Source organism: Poecilia latipinna, unplaced genomic scaffold, assembly GCF_001443285.1.
Source record: "Poecilia latipinna isolate Pla-1442-1.1 unplaced genomic scaffold, P_latipinna-1.0 Scaffold220, whole genome shotgun sequence".
Taxonomy (NCBI): Eukaryota; Metazoa; Chordata; class Actinopteri; order Cyprinodontiformes; family Poeciliidae; genus Poecilia; species Poecilia latipinna.
Genome location: NW_015112836.1, coordinates 283,251 through 306,513, shown reverse-complemented (window position 1 = coordinate 306,513; position 23,263 = coordinate 283,251). Strand labels below are relative to the sequence as shown.

General features: G+C 42.7%; 1 protein-coding gene across 1 annotated transcript in view; it reads right to left on the bottom strand.

Moving 5' to 3' along the window:
• Nucleotides 1–23,263, bottom strand: part of rnf43 (ring finger protein 43) — a 121,781-nt gene that overhangs the window by 31,069 nt on the left and 67,449 nt on the right. Inside the window, exon 2 of the mRNA XM_015031841.1 lies at nucleotides 17,729–17,842. Within this exon, the coding sequence (XP_014887327.1) occupies nucleotides 17,729–17,842 (114 nt within the window). The remainder of the gene's footprint in view (nucleotides 1–17,728; nucleotides 17,843–23,263) is intronic.

The window sequence follows — 23,263 nt, the reverse complement described above, 5'->3', positions numbered from 1 at the left end:
TTACTGCAAACACAATTTGCTGCAGAGCTGTGCCTTTGATGTCCTCGGCAGTAATTGCTCGCCAGCCAGTGGAAGTGGTGATCAGCAGACACACCTCAAGAATTGAGCAGCAGAACAAACGGTTCAGTTTTTACACAACTTCAGATTTGTGCAACACTGTCAGATCTGGATGATTGCAAACGGGTGACAAACACTTTTCTAAACCTGCTGACTTTGATTTTTTAATTGCGAGGTCAAAACGGTACCAATTCAGGCTCAATGACCAAGCCAGGAGAAAATTCTAATACATCTTTTGCTGATTTAAATTTAAAACAGGCATTTCTTGATCCATTCTCTGTTACTGTCCTGTTCTCGCTCAAATTTAAGCCTTCAAACTCAAACATCAATTTCTTTCTTACAAATACCATAAAATACCACAAACCTTGTGCTTTAAGTTAAGTTACCTTTGTTAAAAGCTTAGATTTTTGGGCTGCCTGCAATGTTCCTAAGAGTTTACTCTCGTTCTTTTTTTTGCCTAAAGCTGTTTGATGAGTGTTTGCTTTCTTAAAGGCCTCAAAACAGCAGACAGACTAATACAGAACTTCCTGCCAATCTTCACAATAAGAAGCTTAGGGATTAATTTAGTGACCCTAAACCAGTCAAATGCCTGCAATGGGTAAGACAAGTTCTGAGAAGTCGGCTCGATGGTGAGAACAAGATCTGAGCAACCCAGGAGCCACTGTCCTAGATCAAACATCTAAGCTTGAAGAATACATCAGAAAGACAGCCTGAGGGGATGAAGTGCTCTGTGAATCTCTTACACAAAAAGAACTGGCAGACAAGGAGCTGGGATGTACAGTGGACCACTTGAAGATTTTTCTGTGGAACGTAACTTTAAAATATCTGCAGAAAATCCACACATTCGCTAATTTCTTTGTAGAGCGTATTTAAAATATTTGCACGAAAATACAGCTTCAGATGCCGTAATAGTGAGGCAAGTCTATTGGCAGCACTGAAAAGCCAGGAGTGCCATGTCATTCTCTTGGTGCTCATTGGCTTTACGTCGTAGAGGAGAAATAAGGAAGACTGTGGATGTTCTGCGGTAGTGCTGGGATGCTTTCCTACCAATGGCTACAGAGACAACAGGTCTGAACAGCAATAGAGGCTCAGATCTATAACCAGGCTAACTCCCTGGTGCAGGATGTGTAAAGAGGCCCCAGAAACAATCCAGTCCCTCGCAGTGGGCTGCAAAATCCTGGCACTAAAGGAATAAATGTCCAAGTCGCCGATATGGTGTACAGAAACGTCTCTGTGGAGTGCAAACTGGAAAACCCCTATATCAAAGTCCCAAGGTAGGTGATGACTCTTACTATGTTTTGTCTTAGTTTTGATGAACCTTAGATCCTGTGTAACGTCCAGTTACAACATGGTAATGGCCAACCAACCGGACCCAGTCATCATCCATAAGCAGCAGCAGACAGTCATTGAGACCGATCAATGGAAACTGCAGCAGGCGTCTGGAGAAACACTGGAGATCTCGACAGTCCTAATAACAGCTAAAACTCTACGAAGAACACTTAAGCTTCCAGGTCTCTGGTAGGAGACTCAAGGGAACGGTGTGTATGTTGATATTACTACAGGAATGAAGAAGGTAGCGCCTGGCTGCACTCTTAGAGCAATAACATCAATATATAGTTTGCTAATTTAAACAAAACTATTTCAGTACTGGTAGGCATGATATATACGCACTAATCATGATACAACATTTTACATCTTTTATGAGACTCTTATGGTGATATCACAAGAACCACTGAATAAATGGTCTTACTCGTTTTCTCAATTGTACCCAACTGCTACACTAGGGCAAAACACAATGCTATACTGTCTTCTGAAGCCCAGGGGCAAGTCCACCACTGTCTTTACAGATGTTACAGTCTACAGCTATTCTCACATTGTTCTTAATGGCTAATAAACATATATGCCATGCAAATCCAAGTCTAAATAACGTTATTGTTTTCCAGTAAGTTTCACCCAGCAGAACCTCGCTGTCTGCCCTGTGAATGTGTTTTGTCAAACCCTTGTTAGAGTGGGTGGTGGGTGGGTGGAGGGTTCACTTGGCACAAACCCACCTGAGTCAGTTAAACAGGGTCAGAACAAGAACTGGCCATGTCCGCCAGCAGGGATGCACTCCCAGGACTGGCCAGTTTGACCCGAACGCTAGGATCTGCTCTACTTCATCCCTGTGGATGGAGCTGCTGTAAAACCCAACCTGCCTACTTTCCATTTTACTTTCTTCAGAAGTGTAGCATTGTCTTAGCCTAAGGGAAGCCAAAAAAAAAAGGCAGAAGTTAAAGGGACAGAGATGAAGAGGGAAAGAAAGAAAAGAGACAGGGAGTCTGGGAAGGGTGAATGGATATAAGGAAATGTCTTTTTTTATGGGAATGTCTCACTTAATCTCATAAAGGCAGCGTTAAAATCTCCTTCTGTTTGCAGAGCGGTTCAAAAGAGGCTCCACATGCCTCCGCTTGCTGTTATATGAAAACAACATTCTAATGCAGATCCTAAAGAGAGGCCAGCGGCTCTGAATGTACAATGGGAAGGGTGCTGTGCCAGATGTAGTGCTGGAAGATGGGTGGGTGGGAAGAGATTTAAGAGGGAATGCAAGCAGCAGGTACGGCTCAGACACACACACACAAAAAGACGCGACAGAATCGAATCAAAGCAACACTTTTTCCTGTCAACGGGGCTGTGCAGAGTTGACCTGGAGCCGGACTGGACGGTAAGGGTCACCCACCGGCCCTGCCTGCCACTCCCCTGAATCAACCCATTCAACTCTCCTGTTCCCGTCTCCCTCTTCATGTTTCACCATGAGACTTCCCACTGCCTTTGTCATTAATAGAGGAATGTCCTGGCTGGAATGACAACCTGTGGTTCACTGCGGCTCCTCAGCAGAGATTTAAGGGGAGCACCTTTATATTTAAGGTCTTTGAAAAGAAAACCTGGCTTTTCTATTTTCCACAAAAAAAAAAAAACATCTGCACCAGGCAGACAAGTCATCCATCCGCAGTGCCTCGCAAAACTGCGGATACCTGCTGGACCTTTTCACTTTTGTCACATTGGATTTAGGTCTGGACTTTGACTGGGCCATTCTCACACATGAATATGCTCTGAGTAAATCGTTTTGTTGTAACTCTGGCGTTTACATTTACAGCCTTTGTCCTGCTGGAAGCTGGACCTATGTTCCCATCTCAAGGTTTTATGTTGTCCCATCAACGCTGAGCAGCGATGGTCGCAGTGGATTTTACTTAGTAGTGTCAGGTCATATGACCCTTCCTCTTCTTTGTGTTGGTCTATCACATTAAAATCCCAATTAAAAAAAAAACAAACAAACATTGAGGTTTATGGAAGAAGTGCAAAAAAAGCTCAAGAAGTAGGAATGCTTTTGCAAGGCGTTGTAAGCGTAACAAAAATCGATAAAAATACATCAACAAGCCTTTATCATCACGCAATTCTTACATCCGTTCAAGCATTAGGAGCCAGAGATCCAATAAACTGCAGCGTCATGCCTCTGTTGCCATGTTTTCGAGCACACAGGCTCTTCTACACACCTCTGGGCCTCCTCGCCCCACAGCCGAGGCAAGACCGGGCCCATCTGCGAAGCTATTTTGACGAGCCACCCCTTCAAAATCTCCAGGGTTCAAGCTGTTGGAAGATCAAAGCACTAATACAGCAGTAATAATAAGTTACTGCCCTATGAATGCCTCTTTCATCAGGGAGGGGCTGTGATATAGTACATTTGTAACTGCAGGGCCATTAGGCGCTCATCATATGATCCTATTTGCCGTCCCTATGTGGAAAAATACCTTCAGCTCTGCAGGCTGACGGGGAAAGGCACGAGCTGATATAATGATCTGCAAACATGTCAAACTCTCTAAAATTTTTTGATACACCACCTAAACCACAAGAGAGCCAGCCTTGCCCTACTTGCATCACGCTGAAGGTGCCCGAGTGCCACGGACGCATCACAACCAAAAGTATTTTGGCACCGAACGATATCTTCCGTCTTTCTTCTCGAGGACAACCTCCTATTTTTAGAGCAGCATTTTTTCTTCTCTCTCATATCTCATGTGCCAAATGACAGCGTGATGAAACCCTGACCCTCGCACACTCCCTTTGAAGTGACAAGCGAGGGATGTGCCGAGCTAATACAAAAGCCTTGAGAGGCATTCGTTCTGGAATACCAGAAGCAGCCCTGCAGGGTAGGTGGCGTGTTTAACCCTCGGGCGGCAGATAAACAGCCCGGCGTGCGCGGACGCGTGCGCGCGCCGGGGCGAAAGCGTAGCGCGCTCACTTTTAAACGCGACGCACGAATCACAAAGGCGCTGCGGCGTGTGAGAGGAGAGAAAGCGTTAGCCAACTCCAACCGCTGAGATACTGTCATCTTTGGGTGAAAATTTGCCAATTTCAAGAAGCATTCATGTGAGAGCCCACCGCAAACCATTCCCAGCTGCTTACCCGGGGGTTTACTAAGCACGGCGAGGCTGACTCATTAAAGTGAGGGTTGAACGGTTTACGCAATCATCAGATAAAGCAAAAACACTGAGATTTACAAGGGGGCTCTTTAAACACAACAGGATGTAAGGAGCCATGGAACGGCCAGCTGATTTACTCCATTAAAGTCACTGCGAACATGTGGAGCCGCCCTTCACGGAGGCGATTAGCAGGTTTAAAACGGCCTCCGCTGGCGGGACGCTGGGCTGCTCCTCCAAGCGATGGCTCAGACAAAAAAATGAAACATGCTTCATCAGGTCAATCTGACAGCAGGAACTGGGGTTTGCTATAATAGTATGAGCATGAATTTACCACCCGAAACATTTTTTATCAATTACGGTTATTGACTATATACCGATTTATTTTGTTTATTATTTGACTGTGAACTCATTTTCAAAACTTAGTAGTTTGGTTGGCTTAAAACTTTGTTCATTACTCCCAATTTTTTAAAGGATTGTTAGCAACACACTACTAGGTTCTGGTAAAAAAAAGAAATTAAATTATAATGTATAAGTAGTCAAATTCATAAATTTACATTTAACGTGACTTTTTTAAAGGATATTACTGTTCCTACTTCTGAGCGCAATTATTTCAAGTAGTGGTAAAATATTTAACAGTCAAACAGGATATAAACAGACACATTTATATCATATAAGCTGCTAAGAAAGCCAGTAGAAGATGCTGGGATGTAAAACTCCTTTTAACTGGTGTGTATTGTACAACATATGCAGCCTGACAAAGCTATGCTACACTGTGAAGCCATAAAACACAGGTGCTAGTGAAAACTTTGGTTGCAGCTTTTTCTTCTTCTTTGGATTAGACATAATAAACTCATCACGGAAATCACTGAGGCTTAAATTATTTAGACAAAAACATGTTTAAAATAGAACTCAAGTTATATTCTTACAACCTATAATTGAACCTCTCGGTAGGTTTTAAAATCTAAAACACAAAGCAAACTAAGATATTTGATGTAGTCTTCGAGTGTGTCTTCTTGAAGTTTTAAACACTTTTCTAACCTCCTGTGGCAGCTAGCTGTGCTAGATTGTATGTGTAAACAGAAGGAGATTAATTTAACACGTGTTTTACGTCAAAACACATTTGCTAGAATCCATAAGCAACGTGTGCAAAGTTTCTGCCATCACACGTTAGGGGGAGATAGCTTACAATCCACACACAAGCAGGTGACAGTCGAAGAGCTGTCTCCCACTAGGCAACACTGTAGGAATCTCACTGTTTTGGTACAAAAAGTTTGTGGTAGCCCTTTTGAAAACGTCCAGTTGGACTGCAGAACCGGAGAAGCCTTTGCCTATGAGCATGCAGAGGCTGAGCACAGTCGTTTCAGGGAACGGAGAGGAAGAAGGAAAAAGCAGAAAAGTGAGAAAGTGCGAGCAACAAGCTGTTAATTGGGGTAAGAGAGCCAGCATATCTGAACACATCGCCCCCAAAAGCAAACAGCAAATCGTCCAACTCTTATGCATGTGTCAGGAAAAGCTTCGGCTGTTCCTTCAGCTCCGAGTCAATGTAGCAACGTGGCCGTCGTGCACAAAGCCGGCAAGCCATGACAGGATGAGAGGAGGGAGCACGGCGGAGACCCTCTGCAAATCACTCACACCTTGTTGGCAGCGGTGATGACAGTGGAGAACAAAAGTGAATGTCAACAATGCAGCAGGTCAAGGTGGAGCGCTAGGATCTGACCTGCAGAGCTGTCTAACCCCAGAAATGCTTTAATGCTCCCAGCGTCCAGAAATCTGCAAGGGTGCTGATTGATTATTTTCCATAAACGAACAATGCTTGCTCTTGTTGTACGCTGGTTTAGGTCAGTAGAATTAATGATGAACTGACAACATATTACGATATTCAGTGATGAATAGATAGATAACACCTTGATCTGCATCAGTCTGGGTTTGTGTCCGTGTTCTTATCGCTGTTTGTTAGTGAAGCCAGTTTTGGTTGTAAGATGAAAACAACACTCCAAATGTCTTTTACTAGACTTTTGTTTTACAAATCACTCAGCTGTATTTTCGTCCACAGTAACAACTTTGTTGAAATAAAGTTCTGCACTAGTCAAGACTGGTGCTTGATCACCGTGTTTAAAATCCACAACTTTAGACTTTGAGTCGGACCAAATGTTGCTCTTAGATCACCGGCAGCGCCGACTGTTTTCTGGGGTGCTTCAGTCACTCCAGGGGAGCAAAACTGTGACATTTCTAGGGTCTTTTTCTGGATCTTTATTCTTCTCACACACTACAGTCTTAACCGCTGTTGTACCAAACATTTATGCTCAGAAAGTATGTAGCATCGTATGGGTTTGCAACACAACTGAGCCAGTGATGAAGATGAACGTCGTCTGGCCGACTGGTGATAAATGTGCAGTTACCCATGATAGATGCAAAAAAGATAGCTAGCCAGCAAGGCTACATTAACGGCTAGTTAACGGTAGCTTTGAATCACAAAACATAGATATCTATCAGAGGCTCAAACTTTTGTTAGTCTGAAAAAGGATTTAAAAAAAAAACATGGAATATGTGAGATTAAATAGTCTTCTGCCATGACAACATGGTTAATGATTAAGATATGTGATTAACATATTTAATGCCAACTTACATTTTGATGATGAATTTAAGAGATTTAAAGGAATTAAGTCTAGATACATAAATGTAATAATTTTTAAAGGTGCACAGACACCCTGAAAATGTAAACCTTTACTTGAGTCTTAGGTTTCCTGTATAAAACAGACAACATTTGTGTATGTTGCTTGGTCTTTGTGTTTCCCAAGTCTTCCTTTCTCTCACTATTGTAAAGCCTATATGAATAGCAGACATGTCTCAACACGTTAAAAAAATAAATAAATAAAAAATGGCAGTTTTCTTTGAAGTAGCATCTTACACCTCTGTTTCTTCTGATTTAGTTTCCAAACACCTGATTGATAGAGGATATAGCTAACTTTAAGTCCTCAACATTTAGTTACAACTTCCACTCCAAAGAGTGTTGATGTCCGCAAAAACCAGGTGCATTTACTGGTCGGAAAAAGTCTTCTTGACGCCCCCATCAACACGGCTGTGGTTGAACATCAATCACGATAATAAGTGTTGACTTGTGTTGCTCCACAGGTCAAAAATGCCTTAATGAACATCTCCTCTCGCCATCCCGAGGACCGTTCCATACTTTTGTGTCCCATCTGCTCACCTGAACAAACACCATTCAGTATGTGCGGGGGCTTTTTGCCTCTCGGAGGCCACCGAAGTAACTCTTCCAAAATCTACGTGGCTGCGAAATGAAAAGGACACCACTTGTTTTTGAAGTGGTGACAAAAACAGGAATGCACTTCTCATAAAGCGGGAAAACCTGCTGCCCTCTTCTCTTTGTTGGGTCGCTCGCTAAGCAAAGTTCACAGTGAATGGTCTCCCCATAAAGGCTTATTCTGGTGCTTCTAATCCACCCTCCCCCTCTCTGGTTCCAGACATCGACTATTAAAAAGTGAGCGGCTGTACATTACAGTTGCTGCCACACCCACAGATTCCACCTTGTCGGTGAACTCCCATTGTTACCAGTGGGAAATTTCATTCAAGGTGAATCCCTGCTTCGCCGGCTGAGGCATTGAACGGCCTGAATGCAGCCGTCTGCCCCTAATGTGTGGATAATCTTCCTGAAATTGTGCCTCCAGCCCTTCAGAGATAAGATGAGGTCAACAAACAGCAGCCCCAAGGCTTGTTTGGGTGACTGTAGATTGAAAAACATTCCTGCTGCCGCCGACTTTTCTTTGTCCAAAATATTCTTCCCATGAGAATATACACACACACACGCACACACACACACCAGTGCAACCGCACACGTGACTCAGATTGTCTCCATCTTTGCTCCGTGGTACAATCCTCCAAAGATAACATACTATATTCAATTAATTAAGAATATTATTGAAATGTACATTTATTTCAATAAATTTTATCACTACCTGAAGCACTTTATATAGATTAATGCCACAGACGCTGGTGTTTTCCAGCCTTTCTTGTCGATCATGACGTTTTTCTGCTTAGATTTATTAACAATAGAAAAATTTGGGTTTAATCAAAAGTAAATTTAATACGAGCTTAAAAGTTATTTTGAAAAGGTATTTTGAAAATATTCTAAGTTATTGAACATGACTGTAGGTTAAGATGCGGTGATGGAATTATTTTCTTTTATTTTGCTATTTATAATCATAATTTATTTTAGTTTTTTATTATATTTTATCTTTTGCTGGTGCAATGTTTCTAGCAATTATCTTAAATAGATGCAATATTTCATTAATATTATCTCTCATCTGGAGTTTCTTTTGAATATCCAGACTTATGGAGATATTTGTTCTAGAAAAGCAGATTAGAATATTTTTTAGTTACATTTTATTTTGTATTTCATTTTAAACAATGCAAATAAGAGCAGTATTCAGTTATAAATGTATTATTTTAAGTATTTTATGAATCTCCTGTACAGTTTTATGTCATATGTTTTAATTTTCTAACCAGAATGAACATTTTTCGGCTTAGAGCCATTTTTTTTCTTAGCATCAACAACAGCACAAAAGAAAACAAGTTAAAGGTACGGCAGTTCATGTCGGAGTGGGGTGCGGTTGGGACTCTTCCCGTTACAGGTGTCTGACAAAGGTGCACTTTGTGTGACTTTGTTGAAAACCCTCAGGGAAGAACAAGAAGGACACAAATCAAACCGAATGGGTGCAGAAAAACAAACTGCGGAGAACGAGGAAACGTAAAAAAAAAAATAAACCACTCGTCGTGACGCTCGGGCATCTTTACTCAGGCTTCTGCAACGAGGACAAAGAGGAGATGACTACATATTTATCCTATGACCAGCTTCATCCATCTCAGAGTCCACGCTGACGGAAAGCCTTCCCGCAGCATGAGGCTGCCACCGACGTGTTGCAGCCAGTCCACCTGCTGCACTAGTTTGGTTTCCCATCCACCCTCTTCCACCTGTTTGCTGCCTGGCTCGTGGGAAACAGTTTTGACTTTCTTCTTATCATTCGTCTTCTATGAAGGTCGGATGCATGAAGGCGTAAATCTCTGAGGCCTTCACAGAACAAATAGATTCACATTAGAGACTGCAACTAACAATTATATTGATAATTCTGACGATTAATGGGATTAAAAAATTGGCTTTTTCTGCAGATGTTTCATTTTACTACTTAAACCTTTTCATACAATATTAGAAATAACCTAATTAAGCAACTAAATTCATTTTTTAAATAAGAAAATAAACATTTTATTGCCTGAAGTGCAATAACGTGGCACTCCTTTAGTAAATCTGAACCGGGTGAAGCTAAAACTATTCCACTTGAGAAGTTTTGGCTAAAACCTAAAAGTGTTTTAACCTTAGATGTGAAATATATTTTTGTACAGATTGGCCTAATTACTTCTCTGATTCTGTTGTTTTTTTCTGTATATTTTTGAGTCTGTGTACTCCTGTTAACGATTCATCAAATACTAAATGAGTTGACGATTATTTCAATAACCGAATAATCACGATTAATCATTTCAGCCCTATTATAGACAAGTGGTTTCTGTTTACTATCTATTAACTTCTGGAAGGAATTGCAGAAATATATTTTGTTTTGGGGGTTATATGCATATATGAAAAGCATTTATAATATACAGTCTGTGTACATAGGCATGTCACACTTTTTTAAAAAGTCCTTTTACTTAAACTTTCATATGTTTTGCTCTGCTCTGTTGCGTTTTTGATGTGAAATGTCAATAAAACTCGTCCTGCAGAATGGCAAAAAGTGGAACCGGTGCGAATGTTATTGCCAGGCCACAATATTTCCGGTCAGAAGTATTTGATGTGTTTGTCTGCGCAGCCACAGTTTAACCGTTTGCTCAGCTGGACGTACTGATGAGTCATCGAGGCGATCTGCAAAAGTCAAGACTCCGGTCTCGTTCCTGCTGGGTTTGGTGGCTTTTATTTGAGGCGACTTTCAGGGTTCTCACCAACAAAACAGACGAGGTGTGAAAACCAGCTTTTTATTTCTTCACTAGTCGAAGAGTCAAAACGGGGTTTTTTTTTTCTTTGCTGCCAGAAATTTTTTTTTCTCCAAGGTTAAATGGAAGCTGAAATTAGCAAGCAAAATGAAAGGAGACTTTAACAAAAATGTGTTTATAAATATGTTTTTTTTCTTATAAGCTTCATTCTTTTGAAGCTATCGCACAGAAGACCCGACCAAAACCATAAACCTATTTGTCAAAGTACAGAAGGAATATTACTCTCAGCATAAAAGTAAGAAACGGCTTGTATGGTTTGGTGGAAGGACTAAAAAAACAGATTTTAAACTATCCCCATGTGGTTTTTAAAGGTTTTATGTAGTAGACTCAGAGTTTATCTGATATTGGAAACAGATTAAATGTTGGGAGGGGGAGGTGTGTGTTTGTGTTTGCTTCAGATATTGGAATGTGCATGGTTTCTGCAGCTCTTTTAAAGTAAAGCCAAAGAAGAAAAGAGGAAAAAAGAAAAAAAAGGAGTGGGGGTCGGTTTCAGACTAACAGAAGAAAGAGACAGAAAGTCCTAGTTCATCCTCTGGAATACAACCTTCCTACAACCATCTGGCACAAGGCGAGCAAATAATGAATTTTTCAGGGGAGAAATCAAAGCGAATTCAGAAGTCTTCAAACGCTGACGCATTTCATACCAGCCAAAATGGCCATTGTGTACCTGCTGCTTTCTGCATTTAGTCTGAAAGCTAAAATATCCGTCTTTTTCCAGATGTTTCCCGATGTTCCTCCTCCTTGACGTGTCCCAGCTGAGCTGCAGAAGTTGGCCTCGGTTAACAAAAGTAACAAAAAAAAAACAGAGATGCCAAAGGCAGCTGCCGTTGCCGTTCCAGCGACCTGCCTATGCTACATTACAAATAACAGCCTGCGGCCAGAGTCACCCCCCCCCCGCAGACAATAAGAGAGAAAAACAATGTCATGAGGACTGTGATTTATCCGTCCCTCAGCGGGCTTTCTCTTGTTCTCGACCACTTCCTGTCATTGGGACTGCTTTTACTAGTCTGGAAGCTAAGGCAACAGTAGGAGACCAACCTAACCATTAAGAGCAGTTTATGACTTCCTTCTTATTTCTTTTTTTCTGTCGTATGGATCGGAGCCTGCGAGTTAGGTCACCCAGTCAAATCGAGCTGTCACATGAGATCTGAGCCTCAACGGACCGGCCAATTACAGTTTTCAGTCCTTCCCAATGAGTGTTGTATTTAAAGTGTGGAATAGCAATATAAAATCCCTTCCTCCACATAGATGCTGGGCTGACTTTCCTTCTTTCACCGAAGAAGGAAAGTCAGCGCACAATGTGCTCCAGGAGTAGATATTATTAAATCAATCGGTTTGTTTTCCTCAAAACATATCTGTGGGGAAGGAATGGATCGGATCCAAAGCAGCAGGCAACAATAATGTCGCCCAATTAACTCTCAACCCACACGCGTTTTGAAGTTTTCATGTTATACCTGGGAAAAAAATTAACAAAAAAAATAAAAAAAGATTGTAGGAATGTTTTTCACCCGCTGTCAGGGACCGGAGCGAAAGGTTTCTTTGCAACAGTGCGAGAGTTTGTTGCAAAACTCAACCGCAGAAACCCTGATGGTTATGTGCACTCCAGATCTGTCGTTTTTGATTAATTAATCTGCCGATTTTAATCCTCCTCCTCCTTCCAAAACACCTGGTTACCAAGTCAACGCCTGCACAAATCACCTTCCTCATCGCTTTCATCTTTAAGTGTTTCCCAGAGATAGGCGTGTTGCAGCAGTCGCCCGTGTGATAAGACACAGGTTGTTCAGGTGCACCTCTTTCACGGCGTTCCCAAGGGAAAACAAACACATAAAAATGCAGATCGACCCCTATGCGTGCTCCACGTTCGGATATTTATAGCCTCTGTGTTGTTCTAATAGTTAGATATATAAATATTTCACATCAATTTAAATAAAAAGTAAATAATAATAATAATAATAATAATAATAGTAATAATAAAGTTTGAAGAAACTACCCTACATTTCTGTAAAATGTGATGAAAATATAATTTGCTGCGTTCTGTTTAGAGCGCAGACATTCATTCTGGTGTGTTTCTGACTGCTGAAATGAGCACACAAAAATCAGACATTTTGGAATAATCTTTAGAAAATTTAATCTAGAAATGGATGATACAGGCACCGGAAAAACACATCATTTCAGGGGGAAAAGCTTGTGCTAACTGTGACGCATGGAGGCGAAAAAGTGTCCCGATTCGGAGATGACAGCTCACGATCGCCCGCCATGAATTCTACCTTTTATCAGAGGAAAATGTGAGACCAAATGTTTAAAAAAAAAAAAAAAAAAAAAAAAACAAAGCTGACCCAAAACTGGAGCCTACAACATGACTAGGACCCAAAATACACCAGTAAATTCACCAAGAATTGGCTTAGCTTCAAAATATTCTGATCATTATAACAACTGGCATTGCAAGTAGAGAAAGAAACACATACAGCAGGCTGACATTAATGTAAATATAATGTGAATATGGTAATAATAACTCTCTATATTCTAAATGTATCAGGAATTCAATGTCAACACAAGTTAGACATCTTTACTTATGTTTGACAACTTGTGGCAACAGGCTAACTCATGTAGCTTCCTGTCACACCACAGACATGTGCACTTATAAGTTCACATGGATGAAGTGAGTTAAGTTTTTTAACAAGATAGCAAAATAAGACTCATTTCCCAAAGACTGTTTTTCATTTTGGCCTTTGTATGCCAGTTTTTGCTGTAACTATTTACATAGAGCATCGGTAAAATAATGCTAACTGCCAAAATCTGAAGCCATTCATTGAGCGTTAGTGCTTGCTAGTTTTTGAACTGATGCTAACAGCAGCTAGCTAGAAAACAGTGCTAAAGGTGTGTTCGGTCCAACTAGAAAATGGAAATCATGACAAACTCAGACCAGGAAATGTCATCATGTCTAAGATGAATGTGGTCCAGTTGCCAGAAGGAAAACTTATTTGATTTGCTATTTGTTTTTATGCTAACCGCTAGTAGTAGTAGTGCACGCTGAAAGAAATGTATTTTACTGCCTTTAACACATTCAAATGCCAAAAGAACATGTTAATAAATGGAGGTGGCACAGCACTGTGTTTCTCTGGTGTAGTAACACACTAAAATAAGACTTATTATTGTGGCCAGTGGTCCCTTATAATCCTCAGAATTACCACCAAAAATACATCCTTATGTTTAGTTATCTGCCCTAAAGTTCACACGAGACAAGTATGTATATAACAATGCATTTTCTTTAGTTTTGAAGCAATAACTCATGAAATTTTAAGCTACTACCTTTCTAACTTCCTGCAGAAGCAAGCTACACTGTAGTGCTAATGCTAGTTTGTATGTAATCAGTAACAAACTTGATTTTAGCTGCTGTCTTCCACAATCGTGTTGCTATTATTTACATTACTGCTGACATCTCCTCTTACAAGCAATAAGCATCAAGTTCCAAGTAAAGCTGTTGCATCAGGTAGCTAGCGCTACTTATCATGCTAATGCTGCCTGGCACTTAGCCTGATTTATAATGGTGCTTGATTAGCAGAAACAAACAGCACATTACAAGCTGCTTCACCATATTTGGTATTACACACAAAGAGTGAATAAAACCGACTTGATTAGACACAAGGCGGCTCTAACGAATGCAGAAATAAGCGGGCGTCGTCATCCAGGGATCAGGAATAGTTTGTGCTCGTAATGGATGTGACACATTAAAACGGGTGTATAAACGGATTGATTAACAATGTGATCCGCTGTGAAACGTTTGTAAAGCACGCCTGACATGATATGATCCACTAACACACATACTGGATGAACAAACAGATGAACTTCAAAGGCTCGGTTAAAGAAAACAGGATTACTGCAGAAAGCAGGCCAAGAGGTCTTTTCATCTGAGGGGGCAGAATCAATAAGAAAACCTCTACGAGAGTTAACAAGTTCAGGCAAGGGCCCAAGACTCAGTCACCGTAGGAGCTGTTTTCACAAAACAATCCCAGGGTTAAAGTGCTTCACAAAGCTGAACACAAAGTGGGAGTAGCTGATGGGAGAGTGTGTTTGGAATAAAGTCGAACTGGTGAGTTTTTCTCAGATTTTTCTCCCGAATCTTGTGTTGCTCGGCTGCTCGACCCGAGAACCTATCCGGAGCCTCCGTGTAAACAGACGAGGCGAACAGAGAGCGGACGGATCTTTTCCACTGCAGCACAACATGCTGGCGGAGAGAGAGACAGAGAGAGAAAGTATGCAGCCTCTACTTGTGTTATGTTGTGTGGTGGAATGACGCAAAACCACTGGAGTGGTCGAAGGATCTGATTCAGACATTTACAACACACACACACACACACACACACTGGTGGGCACCAGCTGCAGCTCAGAGGAAACTTCTACACTTTTAGGGAAATTTCGGATTTTCCGGAGCTTTATAATAAAAGTTCAAATTAAATTCATAAAAGTGTTAAATGATTAATGCAAAAAAAAAAGCTCAACAGGTTTTAAATGAAGTTGGACGCCTTCCACTTCATTCGCTATCTGTAAGCTTAAAGTTGTACATGAAAATTTCTTATAAATTTAAACTAAGGAATGTTCCCATCATTAATCTCCAAATTATAAAGTGTTGCATGAAAGAAGAGTACAGTGAAAGATGAGGACGGTATCTTCAGTTATTCTCTTTGCTTTGGGATGACACAGAGTGTCAAGACACGAAAAAAGAAAACTGTGCGTCTGGAGTAGAGCTGGTTCAGGTCACTGAACCACTGACCAGTTTTACTAGTCTGGTCTGTGACTGATCCGTGATTGGCTGGTTGGAAATTATCTTTTTGTTTCCAGTTGGTAAACGCAGCTTATATAAGAGCTACGTGTCTGTTGAGTAAAAGCATATTGCAGGTAAAAGGGCTAAATATATATAAATATATATCTATATAATTGGTTTGATTATTCCCTTAAAGATGAACTGTTGGTAATCTTTTCAAAATCTCACAGGTAAGGCGGCGGTATATTTCATAAAATACACACATGCGCCTTATTGCTAACATATGAGGATAAAAGCTATTTAAAATGTCACCATCATAATCATCTTTGTTAAGAAATAACAGTGAAATCCTGTTTGACTGCGGAGCTGTGCAACACCGACTGTTCTCTCTCACACAGTGTGACATCACCTCTAACAGAAGAGTCTATGATTGCTCACAGACAAGCTCCTATATATTTACAATAAATTAATTATTGATTTTAAAATTTAACACAACTGACAGAAAATCAAAGGTTTTTCCACTCAAATATTAGCTTAGCCAGCACTGTCGTTAATATTAAAGGGATCTCCGATGCCTTATCGGATTTTTAAAAAAAAAGAAAAAAAAGAAAAGTTTGTTCTTTTAATCAAATCTTTTTTGTATTTAACCCTAATCATTATCTGTTCAATTTGAAATTTATCAGGAAAGTATAAAATATATTTTCAATATTGTTTATGTTTTGTCTTTTTTTTTTGTCTCCAGTTAAACTGACATTTACTTACAGGTCAGAGGTTTTACAAATTCGCCAATTGGAAACCGACCACCAATCTCTGACCAGTGCATTGTTTAATCCTGGGAGCCACACCAGCCGAAATGTTCAAAAACACGGTGAGAAAGCTCGGGTGAAGAGCACTAGAGGGGTGAAAAAATCTCCTTGCAGTGACTCGAGGAATCCTTGAAAACCAACCTAAAAACAAAGGACAAGAACAAAACCTTCCCCATTAAGGCTCTTAACCTCACTTTGTTTGCTTTGCGCTCTATTCTAAGTGTACGTGGCGCAACACGAGCCCTCTGTGGGCGTCACAGGCTCCTATAGGCTGGCCGGGGCGCCTTGCAGCCAGACTAAACTATAAACAAGTGCCATCTAGAGAACGGAGGCAGGGACGGCACCGCATATCCCGTACAGTACGGTCTGATTCATCCTCTTCAAAAGGCATGGGGTGAACTTCATAACAGCTGCATGGTGAAACCCCCCCAGCCCCACAATGACTCCCCCCCCAGTAAATCCACCGTGACCAAAAGCTCTGAATCTCACCAAGAAAAGGGAGGATGCAGGTGGCTGGATTGGAGTTTATTGCAACACATAGTTTCCAGGGAGCCAAAACAACAAGATCCCCCCCCCACCACCACCTCCCTCAGCACCCACCTCACAAACACACACTCCTCCCTCCTTAACTTCTCTGGATCTCAAAGGCCGTCAGCGGGGAGGGAGAGAGCGAGCACTCGGAAGCGGTCGCCTTTTGTTCCACGCTCTTTTAGCACTGGGGAGGGCAAGGGAAGTTTTTGTTTATGGGACAACACAGGGTTGCCATTAAGGCTTTAATCAAAACTATTCTCTGCAGTCAGCCTTGAGTGACAGCAGCGCTCTTCCCCCCCCCCGATCCCCGTCGTCAACCAATCCACCCTCGCAGGGAGCGACAGGAGGAGGGAAGAGAAGGGAAACTGTGGGAATGTCTCTAGATCGTCGCCGCGGCGGGCAGCTCCTCGACATGGCTTTAAATTAGGGGGGAAAAGAAAACACAGGCTAAAAAAAGCAAGCCGCCTAACTATACTCCTGCCTGCTAATTTGTCACCACTTGAAAAACAGGAGGGAAAAATAGCAACAGTTTAAATCGCGTCGCTTTCAAGCCGAGGGATGCCAGCCAGCGACGCATGGCAGAATACTTAAAGACGCCGGGGGGAGATTTAGGTCAGCTCCGACAAAACTTACACATGCATCGAAATTATTGTGGCTGGAATCTGCGGAGGTCTGGCTGCATTCTTATTAGAGGGAAGCAGAAATGGAGAACCCTGAGCGTCTGGCTGGCTGAGATCGGCCCGGTGACAGCTGGGGCCCGAAAGCCTCACATCCAGAGCCAGGGCTCATGGCCACTTGCTACATAGCAGCGCCGAGCCATTCCCACCCCACCGCCCCTTCGTTTCTTTCTTTCAAGACCTCACCCTGAAAGATCACTGTCCTAAAGAGGAAAAATTCTGCCAAATAATTCCCTCAAAAACCTTTTGTACTTTATCCAAAAGCGGAAGGAGAGCTGGGAGAGAAGGCAGCGTGGAGAGATGTTTCATCTCGCTGCTGCCAAGTCTGACAAAGGAAAAGGGGTCACAGAGAGGGGCATCACTGTGTGTTTTGTGTGTGAGGGGTACCTTATCCAGCAGCGGCGAGCAGTGGGGACCTAATTGCTCCAGCTTGACGATGGTGATGAAGCCGCTGTCTTGTCGTTCATCCTCGCTTGTGTTGCACAGAGACACAGGGTGATACTGCAGAAGACAGAGACAAACAGGATAAAGCAAACATTGTCTTCCCTCCAGTTACTTTACTTATTATTACCCAAGCGACACAAACGTCTCTGAAATTCTGAGCAATCACAATTTATGCCGTTATGTTAACTACTTAACATTTCAATGGGATTTTTTGAAAAAGTTAATGAAACTAACTGGAGATCCTGAAAGAGAGAAGAAGCAAAGAGGTCCATGGTAGCTTTGGAGGAGCTGCTGAGATCCACAGTTCAGGACAGGACAACTCTGGCCTTTACGGAAGAAATACAAGAACATACACCGAGGTTTTTAAGCAGACCAGAGTTTTCTTTTTTGGTCTGCATCAGAGTTTGTGCATTCACACCTCCCCAAATGAACCGGATTTTCTAGACACAAACAAACTAGAGGCCTAATCCAGGCCTCAACGGCCGGTGTTCAGCAATTTTTAAGACCCTTCTCCATAGTAGTGGATTTAACCAGTCGGCCCTTGCCAGAGTCATCTCCACTTGCAGATATTGTGTGGTTTGGAAGCACCTCTGGGGTGCTACAAGCCAGATAGAGTCGGGTTCTGCGCAAAAGCAATTTGATTGGCAGCAGATTACAGTCGTTAAGTTACGTCAACAGCAAAGTTTCGACATTTTCAATTTGTGATGAGTAGTTGACAAAATGCAAATAGATCACTCCATGGTCCAACCTTGAGATTCAAACCTTTTTATAAATTGTAGCCCAAGAAGGTATACAATGTCAACTGGAAAGGGGAAGCCGAACGATCGCGCCCACACCCCCTAATCCAGACTGCCAATAGAGACACCCAATCTGGCTTGAAGCAAACCAAACATTAACCAGCCAGAGTGAGACTTTAGATATGTCCCTGGTCCAACACACCTGATGACTGAATCATCTCCTCAGCATGCAGTCAAGTTCTCCAGAGTCCTGCTAAAGGCATCGTTATGTGACTCAGGAGAGTCAAAGCAGAGACAAATCTAAGACCTCAGAGCCTGGATTTGAAGACCTCTAGTTTAGATCGAGGTGTATTATAAAATATTAGTTTGGCCCAAACTAAATTCAGATGAGAATCTGTGACAAGACTTGCAAACTGCTGGTTATGTAGACTCTTCACCAGCTTTGTCTTCTTTGTAATATCGGACTCTTAGACACAGGAGGGCTTCGTCAATTCCCCACTAAGCCCTTCCCAGATTTTTTTATTTGTAAAAAACTACAAAAACCAGAGGTCCGTCTCACCAAACCACCGCTGACGTTTGTGGTTGCAACAAAAGGTGACAAAGTTCGGGGAGCGTAAACACGTCTACCAGGCACCGTAGAGACTAGGGGAGGTGTTTTCACACCAACAGTGAAGTTGGAGGCATTTGTGTGTGACGCTGACGCTCTTCCCTCATAAACCAATGAAATCAATTACATGGAAGGTGATGTTCACTCCCACACAAAGCCTTGAGGATCCAAAGAATGAGAGATAGGCTTTTGGTAGGAACATTTGATCCCCTCTGAAAGGGAAGAAAATCGTAACTGCTGAAAGGCTGCATTTAACAGCTCAAGGGGATAGCCGCAGCGCTCGCAGGTCGCAGACATGCCGTCACGAGTCACAGAGGCAGCAATGTGCTCCTCAACCCCCTTCCGAAAACTCCTCCAAGTGAAGTCTTCTCCTGATCAGTTCTCGTTTCGGACTCCCGGGGCGCACCCGCCCTCCGGTTCCACGGTCCTGGCCTAGGCCGGAACGGTTCTGCCCCTCTTCGTGTGGCTGCCGACCCCTTCCTTCCTTCCCTCCCTCCCCTTAACTCGCCCAGCGGAAATCTCCAAATTAAAAAGACCCAGGGGTGACATCAACAGCTGGCATCCCCGGGTTGGGGAATTGACGTAATGGGCTGCAAAGGGCTGGTGCATGCCTGTCAGGCGGAGGGAAGGAGGGAGAGAGAGAGGGAGAGGAGACACGACGGAAAACAGACTTGGAAAACCAGACTGGGACAGCGAGATAAAAGGAAGGGCCAGAAAACAGCAGCACCTGGCCGCGACTCACCGTCTGGATTCCTGCGGAAGCAGTGAAAGTGGAGAGATGCATTTTAGTACATCGTGTGTAATATGCCATCACCTGATCTTAGGAAAACAAAAGTCACCCATCGTACGTCAAATCGTAGGATTGTAGCGTCTTTCTAAACGCTGACAGCAGCTGTTGTCGAGTTGAGCTTACAAAGACGACGAATTCGAATACACCACTTCAAATATGGCGGCCGGCATTCGTGACGGCAGCGAGCTGCAGAGCAGAAAGAACCCCTGGCTGGCTCCATACGCTGCGCTGCCAGCTGTCTCCACCAATCTGCATTTACTAGGCTCAAATTAGAGGCCCATGGTTGAACTTGGCCTTCGAAAAAACAGAAGTTCAGAAAAAAATACTTTTATTGACATTACTCCTGTGATGCGCCTTGACCTCTGCTCGTCTTTTGTGGTAAATTTGTGGGACATGCTAGAACAGAAAAACAATCAACAAGATGCTTGGGGAAAATGGCTAACTTGACGCTTGTTTGGATCTCTTTGTGACATTAAGCAAGTCGCTACATGACGCTGTGCAATCACACCAAATAAAGGAGATAATAACCCCAATGCTGAGCCAAACAGGCTCAGAAGGAGTGGCTGCTTTTACTTTCTTCTGGCTTTCCTCTGAGGCCAACCCCCTATGTTTTGCGTCTCGAACTACACCAGGCATTATCTTCTATTTTAGATGCGTCGGCACTGCTTACAATCGGAGCCCCGCCGAACACTCTGCGTGTGCCACCGTCGGTGCAGCGTACCGCTCCGAGGCACGCTGCTTTTGCTGGACTATAAACGGCAACAAGGACACTCTGAAACTTTTTCTTTTGGTTTTTTTTTTTTTTTTTTTTTTGGTGTGTGGCCCTGACAAAAACAGAGCCTGGGAAACCAAATCACTGAGTCTCCATTTCACAGGGACGAGAAACCACAGGCAACGCAAACTGTTCCCCACAGACTGTTAACAATGCAAACTCCTCCGTTCCGCCTCCTCCTCATCTGTCTAGATCTGTTGCAGAACCGACAGGGACATGTCCCTCGGCTCCTTTGTAGCCTCGATTAAAGGCATTTTTTTTCAGCTCAATCAAAGACTACCAAAAATATTCCAGGGCTAAAAAAAAAAAAAACTGAAAAAAACAAAACCAAAATCTAACAGCCTCAAAAACAAGTATATGGAAAGAAAAAAAAGGAGGAAATAAATAGTAGCTGCAGTACAGAGTCAATAATATTGTTTTTCCCCATGACTTTGCCCTGCAGATCTTCTTTTTTTTTTGTAAAGATAATCAGTATGCAAGCGTTTTAGTTCATCTGCTGCCAGCAGGGAACCGAGCCCAGGCGGTTGTGTCAGCTGGAGCTAAGGTGGGAAGTTTGAACCTCTCATCAGGCTCTGCCACCAGCTGTTCAAGTCACATTTCCTCTAGCAAGCCGTTGCCAAACTGCTACCTCAAAATGAAGCAGTTTTTTCTTTTTTCTCTTTTACTCAAATGAAATCCGTCGAATCAAGACTCTGAGTGAAGAAGCTCTGCCTAAGGGTCTGGAAAGTCTGTCAGATTACTGCAAGTCAAGCAACAATTCAATCAACGTGGTACACGCAAACCTGTGAACACACACAGGGAACACACTTCTGAGGCACCTCTGGGGTGACTCAGATCCAAACATCTGCACCAGGAGGCGACAGACTCGACATTAGAGTTGTTGAAATAAAACAAAAGAAGAAAAGCCAGCAAATGGTCAAAGATTGGGATGATTTTCCCCTAAACATTTTGAGCCTCTGCCCTCTACCCGTCTCGTTCTCTGCTGCGCTGTAGGCACCTGAGCTTGTCGTGAACGCTAAGGCTAGTTAGCATGGCCGCCGGTGATGGAGGATAAATGGTTTTCCTGTTTTGGTAAGTTGTTTCTCCACTATTAGCACAATGAGCAGTGAGCACACGAGAGTGATTGACAGCGCTGTGACCCTCCTCCTGGCTCAGATTGGTTGTTTTTGGTCGGGAGCTGTGAATTTCTTCAGACAGCAAAGCAGCTTAGGGATGAGATGGATGAGGTCAATGGTTTCACTGATTATCTGTCTCATTTTATATCGTCACAAGATAGTGATCATTTTAGCAAATATGTAAAAAAAAAAAAATCATACTTTTAAAAATGTACCGCAGCTCCAATACGCACAGTGGAAACAATCTTAGCACTACCATAGAAGCTAACGTCCATGGTTTCAGCCAATCAACACCAAGATAAATAAATAGTGCTCCTGGATTGGCTGCTTTTCAAATGCCGGCCAAGTAGCAATGCACCTAAATATTTCCTGAGCTGAATTTACTTTTTCAATTGTAGGTACGCTCTACTAAACATTCGGTGAGTAGGCGTGTTTTCCATGAATGATTTGTAGTCATGTGGTAATCTACGAATACTGAACCGCAAAAAGGCTGGAGCCTGCAAGTTATGTATTGTACAAATGTGCTCCAGTTAATGGCAGCTGAATATAATGATCTGATCCGATCAGGTGGCTTTAACATAACGCACAGTTTCCAAAGATGGCAACCTGAACCTCAAGGCTGGTTCCACATCAAGGTGGAAGAGGTACAACTCTTTATCTTTACCAGGTTTCTCTAAAACCTGTAAAGATAACAGGTAAAGCCAAAGCCTAGAAAACTATCGCTATAATTTTCAATTTTCAAGGAGAATATAAAGAAATGATGCGAGGTTCATGACTTTTGCCAGGAAGTCTGGATTAAAACTCGCCAATCAAAACTTACCGAAGCTGACTTTGCAGTGGTTTGTTTTAATCACAGGAAAAGCAGCTACAAAAAAGGAGCAACTCAACCGCATGTAATAGCTAAAAGCGATCGCAATCCGGTTGCCCGGATTACTGTTGCCGTGTGCGCTACAACAACCAGCGCCACACGGCTTTCGCTGAGAAATGAGCCCGAGGTGACAGGGCGGGTTGAGACACTGACCCCTCGCTTTCCACCTTGCCATTTTGGAAACAAGTCGGTTCAACATCAGGGTGTGAGAGTCTGCAGAGAGAGCACGGCTCCATGTTCTTGCTAAAGGCACCTGAGCATGTGCTTGCATGCGAATGTGTGCACGAGCATGAGCGACTGGTGGAAAAAAAAAAAAGTTCCTAAGCGTTTCTCCAAGGGAAACTGACGCATAGCTAGTTGTTGGGAGTCCGATCCCCAAAGTTTGCTTTTCTTTCTTGACCCAGAGTGCTTTGAGCTGTCGGTGTCAAAAGAGCGTCCCGTATACAGACTCCTAATTGAGAAATCTTTGTGTATCCTGAGCACATCTAACGCTGATAGGGTCAAGAAGACGGCTTGCCAAGGGAGCAGAGCAGACATCCTCCCTGTTGGAGTATCTGGAAAAGTGGGATCAGAGTCCTTCACCCCCCTT